Source organism: Nansenia antarctica (genome assembly GCF_963989245.1).
Source record: "Nansenia antarctica genome assembly, chromosome: 12".
NCBI lineage: Eukaryota > Metazoa > Chordata > Actinopteri > Argentiniformes > Microstomatidae > Nansenia > Nansenia antarctica.
Genome location: NC_137682.1, coordinates 29,416,330 through 29,429,687, shown reverse-complemented (window position 1 = coordinate 29,429,687; position 13,358 = coordinate 29,416,330). Strand labels below are relative to the sequence as shown.

General features: G+C 45.6%; 2 protein-coding genes across 2 annotated transcripts in view; both read left to right on the top strand.

Moving 5' to 3' along the window:
• The first annotated feature begins 861 nt into the window (after positions 1–861).
• tbrg1 (transforming growth factor beta regulator 1) overlaps positions 862–13,358 on the top strand; it is a 25,522-nt gene continuing 13,025 nt past the window's right edge. The window contains exon 1 of the mRNA XM_080543346.1: positions 862–1,101. Within this exon, the coding sequence (XP_080399472.1) occupies positions 1,003–1,101 (99 nt within the window). The 5' untranslated portion in view covers positions 862–1,002. The remainder of the gene's footprint in view (positions 1,102–13,358) is intronic.
• Positions 8,898–12,977, top strand: LOC308168720 (uncharacterized protein). Its single transcript, XM_080543345.1, has 5 exons — positions 8,898–10,359; positions 10,737–10,883; positions 11,001–11,231; positions 11,558–11,701; positions 12,094–12,977. Exons 1-5 carry the CDS (start codon positions 10,186–10,188, stop codon positions 12,100–12,102), a joined length of 705 nt encoding a protein of 234 aa, XP_080399471.1. The 5' UTR covers positions 8,898–10,185; the 3' UTR covers positions 12,103–12,977.

Sequence of the window (13,358 nt, the reverse complement as noted above, 5' to 3'; positions counted from 1 at the left end):
ATCACAGAAATATCCAACACTAAAATCGACTCAGTGGGAATAGGCTATCATCTCCTAGTGATAGATATCTCTGTGATATGTTTGCATGTCCCTTGTCCAAATGCTGTAAAGGTTGTAGGCCCAGGCTTCTAACATATTTACAAATACAACTATGTTAGAAAATATACTATACTAGTCAACTATACTATATCTCTGGCCTACAGTAGCCTACCTCACGGGATAGCTGAAGTCAGTAGGCTGTGTATGTAGTCATGTCTAAGAATGCATTTCACCATGTAAATTCCCAATATAGCGAAAATACCACCGCTCAGGGTGCTGCAGCTGAATAGTATCAAATAGAGTGCAAAAAAGCAGCATCTGCACACTCAAATCGCTTTTGGTCTCCATGCTATTGGACAATGTAAACAACAGCTGTATGATGAGTTTGAAGAGATGCGCAACGCATTTTGGTGATTTAGTACCTCAGTAGTGTTCAGTCATGGCATACTCAAAGATTCTGCAAATACTAGATTTCTCGCATACTCAAATGTCGCATACTGTACTGTGTGAACGCACTCGCATACTCACATCACGTTACTGATCACTCTCAGTAGGCTATACATTGCAGGTTACACATGCGCAGTAGTATCACATGTTGTACAGCCGAAACACGTATGGAGCTATTATAGTGCCAGCAGAAATTGAATTGTATTTCTACCGTCACTATAATAGCTCCTTAACTGTATTTCTGGGCAGAACTACAAGTGAAAATGAGAACTGTACCACTAGTGGCCACTAGGCTTTGCAGCGCAGCCGGGAGGATATCCGGCACATGAAGTGCTCCCTCCAAATATCTCCGTACAATAGTTCTAGTAAGAAATATGACGCCTTCCAAACGCTATCAATACAAGTTGATGTATTTGGCACAATTCTAATCCTAACAGTCGGGTAGACAGTGAATTGACACTGGTAACACATCCATGTTTTGCTCGCCTGTTCCTCGTCGCGTATGTCAACAATGAGATGGACACGAGCGGAGAAGCGCTGCAGGGCTCCCCGATGATCCACGGCGGAGAACCATCTCGACCCCGAGCAGACAGGACTGGAGACAGGAGCGGAACGGTAAGATTACAGGAGTGGGGTAACGGTAAGATTACAGGAGTGGAACGGTAAAATGACAGGAGTGGGGTAACGGTAAGATTACAGGAGTGGAACGGTAAGATTACAGGAGTGGAACGGTAAGATGACAGGAGTGGGGTAACGGTAAGATTACAGGAGTGGAACGGTAAAATGACAGGAATGAGGTAACGGTAAGATTACAGGAGTGGGGTAATGGTAAGATTACAGGAGTGGGGTAACTGTAAGATTACAGGAGTGGGGTAATGGTAAGATTACAGGAGTGGGGTAATGGTAAGATTACAGGAGTGGAACGGTAAGATGACAGGAGTGGGGTAATGGTAAGATGACAGGAGTGGGGTAATGGTAAGATGACAGGAGTGGGGTAATGGTAAGATGACAGGAGTGGGGTAATGGTAAGATGACAGGAGTGGGGTAATGGTAAGATGACAGGAGTGGGGTAATGGTAAGATTACAGGAGTGGGGTAATGGTAAGATGACAGGAGTGGGGTAATGGTAAGATTACAGGAGTGGGGTAATGGTAAGATTACAGGAGTGGGGTAATGGTAAGATTAAAGGAGTGGGGTAATGGTAAGATTACAGGAGTGGGGTAATGGTAAGATGACAGGAGTGGGGTAACGGTAAGATTACAGGAGTGGGGTAACGGTAAGATTACAGGAGTGGAACGGTAACAGTGTTTCCTCCAGGAATTTTTACATTGGTGGCGGAGAGCCCTATCCGCCGCGTGCACGCGCGCTCAAAACAACGACCTAATTTCAACCAAAGCTAGAGGTAGGATGGCAAAAAAAAAAATATATATATATACAGAATATAAACTTGTGATACCGGTTTCCATCCATCAGCTCTGAAGGTTTACGTTACTCACGGATCCAATGTCCTTCCAAACGAGCAGTCTTGGCTCCGTCTCAAACACAACAGGAAAAGTATGTCCAACTTGGCGAAAGTTTCCCAGTGTTTCCAACTTGCGCGAGTTCTTCAATTTGCGACAGTTTTTCAGCAGGGATGGTTGAGTCTGCATGGTTCTCATGCCGGTTCACATTTAGACCAATCAGGAGTAGCCATTGTGTCACGTCGTCAACTGAATGTTTAATGTCATTAATCTGATTTTGGATCAGTGGTTAGAGAGAGATGGGCGTGGATTTAGGTGCACTTATAGTCAACATCCATTATAGCGCTGATCTAGGATCAGATATATGATCATATGAGTGGGGTAATGGTAAGATTAAAGGAGTGGGGTAATGGTAAGATTACAGGAGTGGGGTAATGGTAAGATTACAGGAGTGGGGTAATGGTAAGATTACAGGAGTGGAACGGTAAGATGACAGGAGTGGGGTAATGGTAAGATTACAGGAGTGGGGTAATGGTAAGATTACAGGAGTGGGGTAATGGTAAGATGACAGGAGTGGGGTAACGGTAAGATTACAGGAGTGGGGTAACGGTAAGATGACAGGAGTGGAACGGTAAGATTACAGGAGTGGGGTAATGGTAAGATTACAGGAGTGGGGTAATGGTAAGATTACAGGAGTGGAACGGTAAGATGACAGGAGTGGGGTAATGGTAAGATGACAGGAGTGGGGTAATGGTAAGATGACAGGAGTGGGGTAACGGTAAGATGACAGGAGTGGAACGGTAAGATGACAGGAGTGGGGTAATGGTAAGATTACAGGAGTGGAACGGTAAGATTACAGGAGTGGAACGGTAAGATGACAGGAGTGGGGTAATGGTAAGATTAAAGGAGTGGGGTAATGGTAAGATGACAGGAGTGGGGTAACGGTAAGATGACAGGAGTGGAACGGTAAGATTAAAGGAGTGGGGTAACGGTAAGATTACAGGAGTGGGGTAACGGTAAGATTACAGGAGTGGGGTAATGGTAAGATGACAGGAGTGGGGTAACGGTAAGATGACAGGAGTGGAACGGTAAGATTAAAGGAGTGGGGTAACGGTAAGATTACAGGAGTGGGGTAACGGTAAGATTACAGGAGTGGGGTAACAGTAAAATGACAGGAGTGGGGTAACGGTAAGATTACAGGAGTGGGGTAACAGTAAAATGACAGGAGTGGGGTAATGGTAAGATGACAGGAGTGGGGTAACGGTAAGATTAAAGGAGTGGGGTAATGGTAAGATTAAAGGAGTGGGGTAACGGTAAGATTAAAGGAGTGGGGTAACGGTAAGATTACAGGAGTGGGGTAACGGTAAGATTACAGGAGTGGGGTAATGGTAAGATGACAGGAGTGGGGTAACAGTAAGATTACAGGAGTGGGGTAATGGTAAGATGACAGGAGTGGGGTAATGGTAAGATTACAGGAGTGGGGTAATGGTAAGATGACAGGAGTGGGGTAACGGTAAGATGACAGGAGTGGAACGGTAAGATGACAGGAGTGGGGTAATGGTAAGATTACAGGAGTGGGGTAATGGTAAGATTACAGGAGTGGAACGGTAAGATTACAGGAGTGGGGTAATGGTAAGATGACAGGAGTGGGGTAACGGTAAGATGACAGGAGTGGAACGGTAAGATGACAGGAGTGGGGTAATGGTAAGATTACAGGAGTGGGGTAATGGTAAGATGACAGGAGTGGGGTAATGGTAAGATGACAGGAGTGGGGGAACGGTAAGATTACAGGAGTGGGGTAATGGTAAGATGACAGGAGTGGGGGAACGGTAAGATTACAGGAGTGGGGTAATGGTAAGATGACAGGAGTGGGGTAACGGTAAGATGACAGGAGTGGAACGGTAAGATTACAGGAGTGGGGTAATGGTAAGATGACAGGAGTGGGGTAATGGTAAGATTACAGGAGTGGGGTAACGGTAAGATGACAGGAGTGGGGTAATGGTAAGATGACAGGAGTGGGGGAACGGTAAGATTACAGGAGTGGGGTAATGGTAAGATGACAGGAGTGGGGTAATGGTAAGATGACAGGAGTGGGGTAATGGTAAGATTACAGGAGTGGGGTAATGGTAAGATGACAGGAGTGGGGTAACGGTAAGATTACAGGAGTGGGGTAACGGTAAGATTACAGGAGTGGGGTAACGGTAAGATTACAGGAGTGGGGTAACAGTAAGATTACAGGAGTGGAACGGTAAGATGACAGGAGTGGGGGAACGGTAAGATTACAGGAGTGGGGTAATGGTAAGATGACAGGAGTGGGGTAACAGTAAGATTACAGGAGTGGAACGGTAAGATGACAGGAGTGGGGGAACGGTAAGATTACAGGAGTGGGGTAATGGTAAGATGACAGGAGTGGGGTAACGGTAAGATGACAGGAGTGGGGTAATGGTAAGATTACAGGAGTGGGGGAACGGTAAGATTACAGGAGTGGGGTAACAGTAAAATGACAGGAGTGGGGTAATGGTAAGATTACAGGAGTGGGGTAATGGTAAGATGACAGGAGTGGGGTAATGGTAAGATTACAGGAGTGGGGTAATGGTAAGATTACAGGAGTGGGGGAACGGTAAGATTACAGGAGTGGGGTAATGGTAAGATGACAGGAGTGGGGTAACGGTAAGATGACAGGAGTGGAACGGTAAGATTACAGGAGTGGGGTAATGGTAAGATGACAGGAGTGGGGTAATGGTAAGATTACAGGAGTGGGGTAACGGTAAGATGACAGGAGTGGGGGAACGGTAAGATTACAGGAGTGGGGTAATGGTAAGATGACAGGAGTGGGGGAACGGTAAGATTACAGGAGTGGGGTAATGGTAAGATGACAGGAGTGGGGTAATGGTAAGATGACAGGAGTGGGGTAATGGTAAGATTACAGGAGTGGGGTAATGGTAAGATGACAGGAGTGGGGTAACGGTAAGATTACAGGAGTGGGGTAACGGTAAGATTACAGGAGTGGGGTAACGGTAAGATTACAGGAGTGGGGTAACAGTAAGATTACAGGAGTGGAACGGTAAGATGACAGGAGTGGGGGAACGGTAAGATTACAGGAGTGGGGTAATGGTAAGATGACAGGAGTGGGGTAACAGTAAGATTACAGGAGTGGAACGGTAAGATGACAGGAGTGGGGGAACGGTAAGATTACAGGAGTGGGGTAATGGTAAGATGACAGGAGTGGGGTAACGGTAAGATGACAGGAGTGTAACGGTAAGATGACAGGAGTGGGGTAATGGTAAGATTACAGGAGTGGGGGAACGGTAAGATTACAGGAGTGGGGTAACGGTAAGATGACATGAGTGGGGTAATGGTAAGATGACAGGAGTGGGGTAATGGTAAGATTAAAGGAGTGGGGTAATGGTAAGATTACAGGAGTGGGGTAATGGTAAGATGACAGGAGTGGGGTAATGGTAAGATGACAGGAGTGGGGTAATGGTAAGATTAAAGGAGTGGGGGAACGGTAAGATTACAGGAGTGGGGTAACAGTAAAATGACAGGAGTGGGGTAATGGTAAGATTACAGGAGTGGGGTAATGGTAAAATGACAGGAGTGGGGTAATGGTAAGATTACAGGAGTGGGGTAATGGTAAGATTACAGGAGTGGGGGAACGGTAAGATTACAGGAGTGGGGTAACAGTAAAATGACAGGAGTGGGGTAATGGTAAAATGACAGGAGTGGGGTAATGGTAAGATGACAGGAGTGGGGTAATGGTAAGATTACAGGAGTGGGGTAACGGTAAGATGACAGGAGTGGGGTAACGGTAAGATGACAGGAGTGGGGTAATGGTAAGATGACAGGAGTGGGGTAATGGTAAGATTAAAGGAGTGGGGTAACGGTAAGATGACAGGAGTGGGGTAATGGTAAGATGACAGGAGTGGGGTAACGGTAAGATTACAGGAGTGGGGTAACGGTAAAATGACAGGAGTGGGGTAACGGTAAGATTAAAGGAGTGGGGTAACGGTAAGATTACAGGAGTGGGGTAACAGTAAAATGACAGGAGTGGGGTAATGGTAAGATGACAGGAGTGGGGTAATGGTAAGATTACAGGAGTGGGGTAATGGTAAGATGACATGAGTGGGGTAATGGTAAGATTACAGGAGTGGGGTAACGGTAAGATTACAGGAGTGGGGTAACGGTAAGATTACAGGAGTGGGGTAACGGTAAGATGACAGGAGTGGGGTAACGGTAAGATTACAGGAGTGGGGGAACGGTAAGATTACAGGAGTGGGGGAACGGTAAGATTAAAGGAGTGGGGGAACGGTAAGATTACAGGAGTGGGGTAACGGTAAAATGACAGGAGTGGGGTAATGGTAAGATTACAGGAGTGGGGTAACGGTAAGATTACAGGCGTGGGGTAACGGTAAGATTAAAGGAGTGGGGGAACGGTAAGATTACAGGAGTGGGGTAACGGTAAGATTAAAGGAGTGGGGTAACGGTAAGATTAAAGGAGTGGGGGAACGGTAAGATTACAGGAGTGGGGTAATGGTAAGATGACAGGAGTGGGGTAACGGTAAGATGACAGGAGTGGGGTAATGGTAAGATGACAGGAGTGGGGTAATGGTAAGATGACAGGAGTAGGGTAACGGTAAGATGACAGGAGTGGGGGAACGGTAAGATGACAGGAGTGGGGTAACGGTAAGATGACAGGAGTGGGGGAACGGTAAGATTACAGGAGTGGGGTAATGGTAAGATTAAAGGAGTGGGGTAATGGTAAGATGACAGGAGTGGGGTAATGGTAAGATTAAAGGAGTGGGGTAATGGTAAGATGACAGGAGTGGGGTAACGGTAAGATGACAGGAGTGGGGTAACGGTAAGATTACAGGAGTGGGGGAACGGTAAGATTACAGGAGTGGGGGAACGGTAAGATTACAGGAGTGGGGTAATGGTAAGATGACAGGAGTGGGGTAATGGTAAGATGACAGGAGTGGGGTAATGGTAAGATGACAGGAGTGGGGTAACGGTAAGATTAAAGGAGTGGGGTAACGGTAAGATTAAAGGAGTGGGGTAACGGTAAGATGACAGGAGTGGGGTAATGGTAAGATTACAGGAGTGGGGTAATGGTAAAATGACAGGAGTGGGGTAATGGTAAGATGACATGAGTGGGGTAATGGTAAGATGACAGGAGTGGGGTAATGGTAAGATTAAAGGAGTGGGGTAATGGTAAGATTACAGGAGTGGGGTAATGGTAAGATGACAGGAGTGGGGTAATGGTAAGATTACAGGAGTGGGGTAATGGTAAGATTACAGGAGTGGGGTAATGGTAAGATTACAGGAGTGGGGTAATGGTAAGATGACAGGAGTGGGGTAACGGTAAGATTACAGGAGTGGGGTAATGGTAAGATGACAGGAGTGGGGTAATGGTAAGATGACAGGAGTGGGGGAACAGTAAGATTACAGGAGTGGGGTAATGGTAAGATTACAGGAGTGGGGTAACGGTAAGATGACAGGAGTGGGGTAACGGTAAGATTACAGGAGTGGGGTAACGGTAAGATTACAGGAGTGGGGTAACGGTAAGATTACAGGAGTGGGGTAACGGTAAGATTACAGGAGTGGGGTAATGGTAAGATTACAGGAGTGGGGTAACGGTAAGATTACAGGAGTGGGGTAACGGTAAGATTACAGGAGTGGGGTAACAGTAAGATTAAAGGAGTGGGGTAACGGTAAGATGACAGGAGTGGGGTAACGGTAAGATGACAGGAGTGGGGTAATGGTAAGATTACAGGAGTGGGGTAATGGTAAGATGACAGGAGTGGGGTAACGGTAAGATGACAGGAGTGGGGTAACGGTAAGATTACAGGAGTGGGGGAACGGTAAGATTACAGGAGTGGGGTAATGGTAAGATGACAGGAGTGGGGTAATGGTAAGATGACAGGAGTGGGGTAATGGTAAGATGACAGGAGTGGGGTAATGGTAAGATGACAGGAGTGGGGTAACGGTAAGATTAAAGGAGTGGGGTAACGGTAAGATTAAAGGAGTGGGGTAACGGTAAGATGACAGGAGTGGGGTAATGGTAAGATTACAGGAGTGGGGTAATGGTAAAATGACAGGAGTGGGGTAATGGTAAGATGACATGAGTGGGGTAATGGTAAGATGACAGGAGTGGGGTAATGGTAAGATTAAAGGAGTGGGGTAATGGTAAGATTACAGGAGTGGGGTAATGGTAAGATGACAGGAGTGGGGTAATGGTAAGATGACAGGAGTGGGGTAACGGTAAGATTACAGGAGTGGGGTAATGGTAAAATGACAGGAGTGGGGTAATGGTAAGATTACAGGAGTGGGGTAACGGTAAGATTAAAGGAGTGGGGTAACGGTAAGATGACAGGAGTGGGGTAATGGTAAGATTACAGGAGTGGGGTAATGGTAAGATTAAAGGAGTGGGGTAATGGTAAGATTACAGGAGTGGGGTAATGGTAAGATGACAGGAGTGGGGTAATGGTAAGATGACAGGAGTGGGGTAACGGTAAGATGACAGGAGTGGGGTAATGGTAAGATTACAGGAGTGGGGTAATGGTAAGATTACAGGAGTGGGGTAACGGTAAGATTAAAGGAGTGGGGTAACGGTAAGATGACAGGAGTGGGGGAACGGTAAGATTACAGGAGTGGGGTAACGGTAAGATTAAAGGAGTGGGGTAACGGTAAGATGACAGGAGTGGGGTAACGGTAAGATGACAGGAGTGGGGTAATGGTAAGATTACAGGAGTGGGGTAATGGTAAGATTACAGGAGTGGGGTAACGGCAAGATTAAAGGAGTGGGGTAACGGTAAGATTACAGGAGTGGGGTAACGGTAGCAGGGTTTCCGCGGATCCTTAAAAAGTCTTAAAAAGTCTTAAATTCATGTATATAAAATTAATGCCTTAAAATGTCTTAAATTCATTACAAATGTCTTAAACTGGTCTTAAATACTTTACCCAAACGTCTTAAAATTGTCGGGGCAGGACTATTTAATTTTACTTTTTCTCGCGGCATTTTTCTATTGAGCAAACGTTTAATTTCATTGAGTAGCGCGCAGACTCCTCCCCCTTGCGTTCCTTTGGTTATAGTCAGCTGCAGTGCTTGCTACCTAGCATTAGCCAGTCTGCGAGATGGGGAAGTGCAAGTTCAACGAGAGGTGGCTTGACGACAGAAGATTTTGCGATTGGCTTAAGTCCACCGGCTACCCAGAAGAAGCAAGATGCACTGTGTGTAGGAAAACATTCAAACTCGGCACCATGGGCATTAAGGCGGTTGAGAGCCACCTAAAAAGCGAGAGGCATAAAACGGCTGCTAAAGGCCAACAGCAGACGCCAGGAATCTCCCAGTTCTGCGTGTCTGCCCCGGGCTCAGCGCCCCAGACAACGGCTGCCGCTGCTAGCAGCACTGCTAGCGATCTCAGAGCAACGTTTGGTGGAACACCTACACTGAAATCGGAGATTGTGTGGGTTCTCAATACAGTGGTAAAGCACCAGTCCTACTCCTCCAACGAGGGGATTGGAGATATCTTTCGGATTATGTTTCCCGACTCCCAAATCGCCACTACATTTGCTTGTGGAAAGGACAAGGCGTCATACATAATACGTTTCGGATTAGCTCCTTACGTCAGAAACGAGCTGATCGCGAATGTGAACGAGTCAGTTTTTGTTCTAATGTTTGACGAGAGTTTGAATCATGCCACAAAAAACAAGCAACTCGACGTGCACGTGCGGTATTGGGTCGGCGATCAAGTGGAGTCGCGTTACCTGGGCTCGCAGTTCATGGGACACGCTAAAGCTCAAGATTTACTGCAACACTTCAAGGTAAGTGCATTTTGTCAATGACAAAGTATTAGCTTTACATTAATTTTGGCAGATACTGGCAATGTCATGTAGATTCAGTATAATAGTAGGCGTACCATAGGGAATGATGCGGTGTAGTCTAGTCATTTCCACGTTATAGAGAGCCACAGAGAGGGAGAGGGGACGCGGGAGCGGGCGGGGGGATGGTGGGGAGAGAGAGTATCTAAGGGCGTAGGGAGAGGGAGTAGATGGATGAGTTATAGTTTGTTAACTGAGGATGTGTGCAGACAGAATGTTAAAGTACATTGAACCATTGGCAATCATGCTATTATTATTGTTATTATAATCATCATTATCATCATCATTTATTATTATTGTTATTATTCTCATCATATTCATGTCATTCTCAGGAGTGTGTGGAGAGACTGAACCTGAGGAACATGGTGTCCATCTCCATGGATGGACCCAATGTTAACTGGAAGTTTCTGGAGCTTCTACAGCAAGAGCATGCTGAGCAGTATGGTGGTGCCCAGCTGGTTGTTGTGGGTAGCTGTGGGCTCCATACCCTACACAACGCATTCAAGTGTGGATTCTCCATGTGGCAACTGGAGAAGGTAAGATGATTATAACTATGAGAAGTAATCTTTCATTTGTCCCACAAGGCAAATTGGAATATTACAGCAAGTGGACACTTGACAGGATTTAAAGAGAGCATGAATTTACAGATGTTTCATACTATTAACTCCTAAGTTATTTTTCTAAGGGTTTATGCAATCAAAAGTGTCTGCACACATTATGTGTACAGTTCAGTCATTCTGTCAGTTTAGTTCTGGTATGTGTCTGTGTGTGTGTGGTCTACTGGGGAGCGCTGCTGGTTGAGCAGTCTGATAGGGCAGTGAGGAAGGACCTGCAGTATTGCTCCCTTACACACTTTGTGTCATTCCCCATGAGAGATGATGGCTAATTCAGCATTCTCCTCTCTCCCACCAAGGTGTTGAGAGCAATGCACTTTGTTTTCCACAATACACCAGCGAGGAGGGATGACTTCATTGCCCTCACCAAATCCTCAGTCTTCCCATTACCATTCTGTGGCCATCGGTGGATTGAGAACCTGCCAGTTGTGGAGAGGGCTATAGAGGTAATTAAAATCTTGATTTATATAGCACCTTTCTAAACAAAGTTACAAGGTGCTGCACAATGTATGATAAAATAGACATGCATGATAAAATAATACATACACATGGTGGAATTAAAGGTATGGCCATCACTGGTGAAGTATGTGGATGCAGTGAAGACAAAAAAGTTGCCAAACCCTGGGACAGCGTCATTTGACACCATCGAAGCAGCCCAGGGAGATCCGCTCATCTTGCCCAAGCTACAGTTCTTCATGGCCATCTCAAGGACCTTCACTCCCTTTCTCACAAAGTACCAGACTGACACACCAGTCATGCCATTCCTTGGCAAAGATTTGGCTGACTTGTCCAAGGTAATCAAATTAATAATGAACAATCAACAACAAAAGCAAAACAAGTTGAGTGTGTGTGGGCATGCTGAATGTGTGTGTGAGCAGGGAGAAATGGCAGATGCTACTGGGTGGCTTGATTAATTAAACTCGTCCTTAGTCAATACATAAAATTACTGAAAGATTATGTTTTGGCTAAGTAAAGGTTACTTATCATACTGTTATTGATATATTGCATATGTGATATGATATTATTTTAAATAACTATATAGAAATGCATTTCATGGTTAATGTGGTTATCAAAGGTACTTGCTTTACAATCATCATGCATTTTCTTGTTACCCTTTCAGAGTGTGCTGAGGCGTTTCGTCAAGAGGGAGCATCTCAATGACATCACTCCACTGCAGCTGGTCAGGCTGGATGTCGCTGATCAGAAGAGCTGGGTCAACCCGAAGGAAGCCGACATAGGCCTGGGTGCTGAGGCAGCCCTCAAGGTAATTTAGATGTATTACTTAACTTTATATCAAATGATGGTCCATATACAGGCAGGAGAGAATACTGTGTTAGGCCATTCAGTTGTATTTAAAACACATTACCCATCTGTCAGGACCTCCAGAGAAAGGGGACCGTAGGGGAGCTCACTGCCCTAGAGTTTAGGAAGGACTGCATGACGGGTATGTCAAATATGAAAAGTCTAGTGCAGAAGTTACTGCAAGACAAGCAGTTGTCTGGAGGTGTCTCTGCTGGTATGAATAGTTAATAGAAAAGCTGGAAATGTTGTCCCTGATTATTAGCCAATGGACAATTGGACATAAGCCTGTCTGCTAATCAGGATTAATCATGTAAATAATATTTCACATATTTCCTTTCATCTGTTTTGTTATAGGTGATGTGATTATCCAACAGTTTGGGAACTTCCTGTCTGTTGAGGCTAAAAACGAGCACTTCCTGTCCTTCCGGCCCATGGAAACCAGGCTTGACGTGTTCCTGCATGGCTACCTCAGCCAACCCTACCCTGAGCTCTGGGGTTTCTGTCAGAAGCTTCTTCTCCTATCCCATGGGCAGGCGACAGTCGAGAGAGGCTTCTCCATTAACAAGGAGGTGGAGACCGTTAACATTCAGGAGGACACTGTCATTGCCCAGAGACTGGTCTGTGACTATGTTGCAGTTTGTGGGGGGGTTGCCAATGTCCCTCTCACCAAGGAGCTGCTAACTTCGGTGGGATCAGCAAGGTCAAAGTACAGAGAACACCTAGACCTGGAGAAGAGGAAGAGGCAAAGCGCTGCACAAGGGCAGAAAAGAAAAGCAGCAGAAGAGCACATCATCGAGCTGAAAAGGAAGAAGCAAACTCTTCTAGTGGTATCTGATTCTCTGGAGAAGGATGCAGACAAGTTTGCTGAGCAAGCTGAGGGGAAGTCCGGCACCTTGATGGCTCAGCTCATCACAAAGTCTAACGTCCTCAGGAAGAGATACAAAGAAAAAATGTGTGATTTGAAAAAAATAGAGGCAGAACTGGAGAGTAAGGCCACAGAATTGAGGCTCATGCCGTGAGTGTGTTAAGTAGATGGGGTTTTTTTGTTAGATGTTTCCGACCAACTAATTGCACTTTTAATTTAATTAAGTTATTGAACCAGAGCTTTTATGTTCAATAAACAAAACAAGTAAACTTGAATGAGTCTCATTGATTGACATGCTATGCTTGTATTGTAGTACAGTGGAATCCCCTAACCATCGCATATATATATTTTTTCGGTCTTAAATTCCATTTAAAGTGGCATTAAAAAGGTCTTAAAAAGTCTTAAATTGAACTTGCTGAAACCTGCAGAAACCCTGGGTAAGATTACAGGAGTGGGGTAATGGTAAGATGACAGGAGTGGGGTAATGGTAAGATGACAGGAGTGGGGTAATGGTAAGATTACAGGAGTGGGGTAACGGTAAGATTACAGGAGTAGGGTAACGGTAAGATTACAGGAGTGGGGTAATGGTAAGATGACAGGAGTGGGGTAATGGTAAGATGACAGGAGTGGGGTAATGGTAAGATTACAGGAGTGGGGTAATGGTAAGATTACAGGAGTGGGGTAACGGTAAGATGACAGGAGTGGGGTAATGGTAAGATGACAGGAGTGGGGTAACGGTAAGATTACAGGAGTG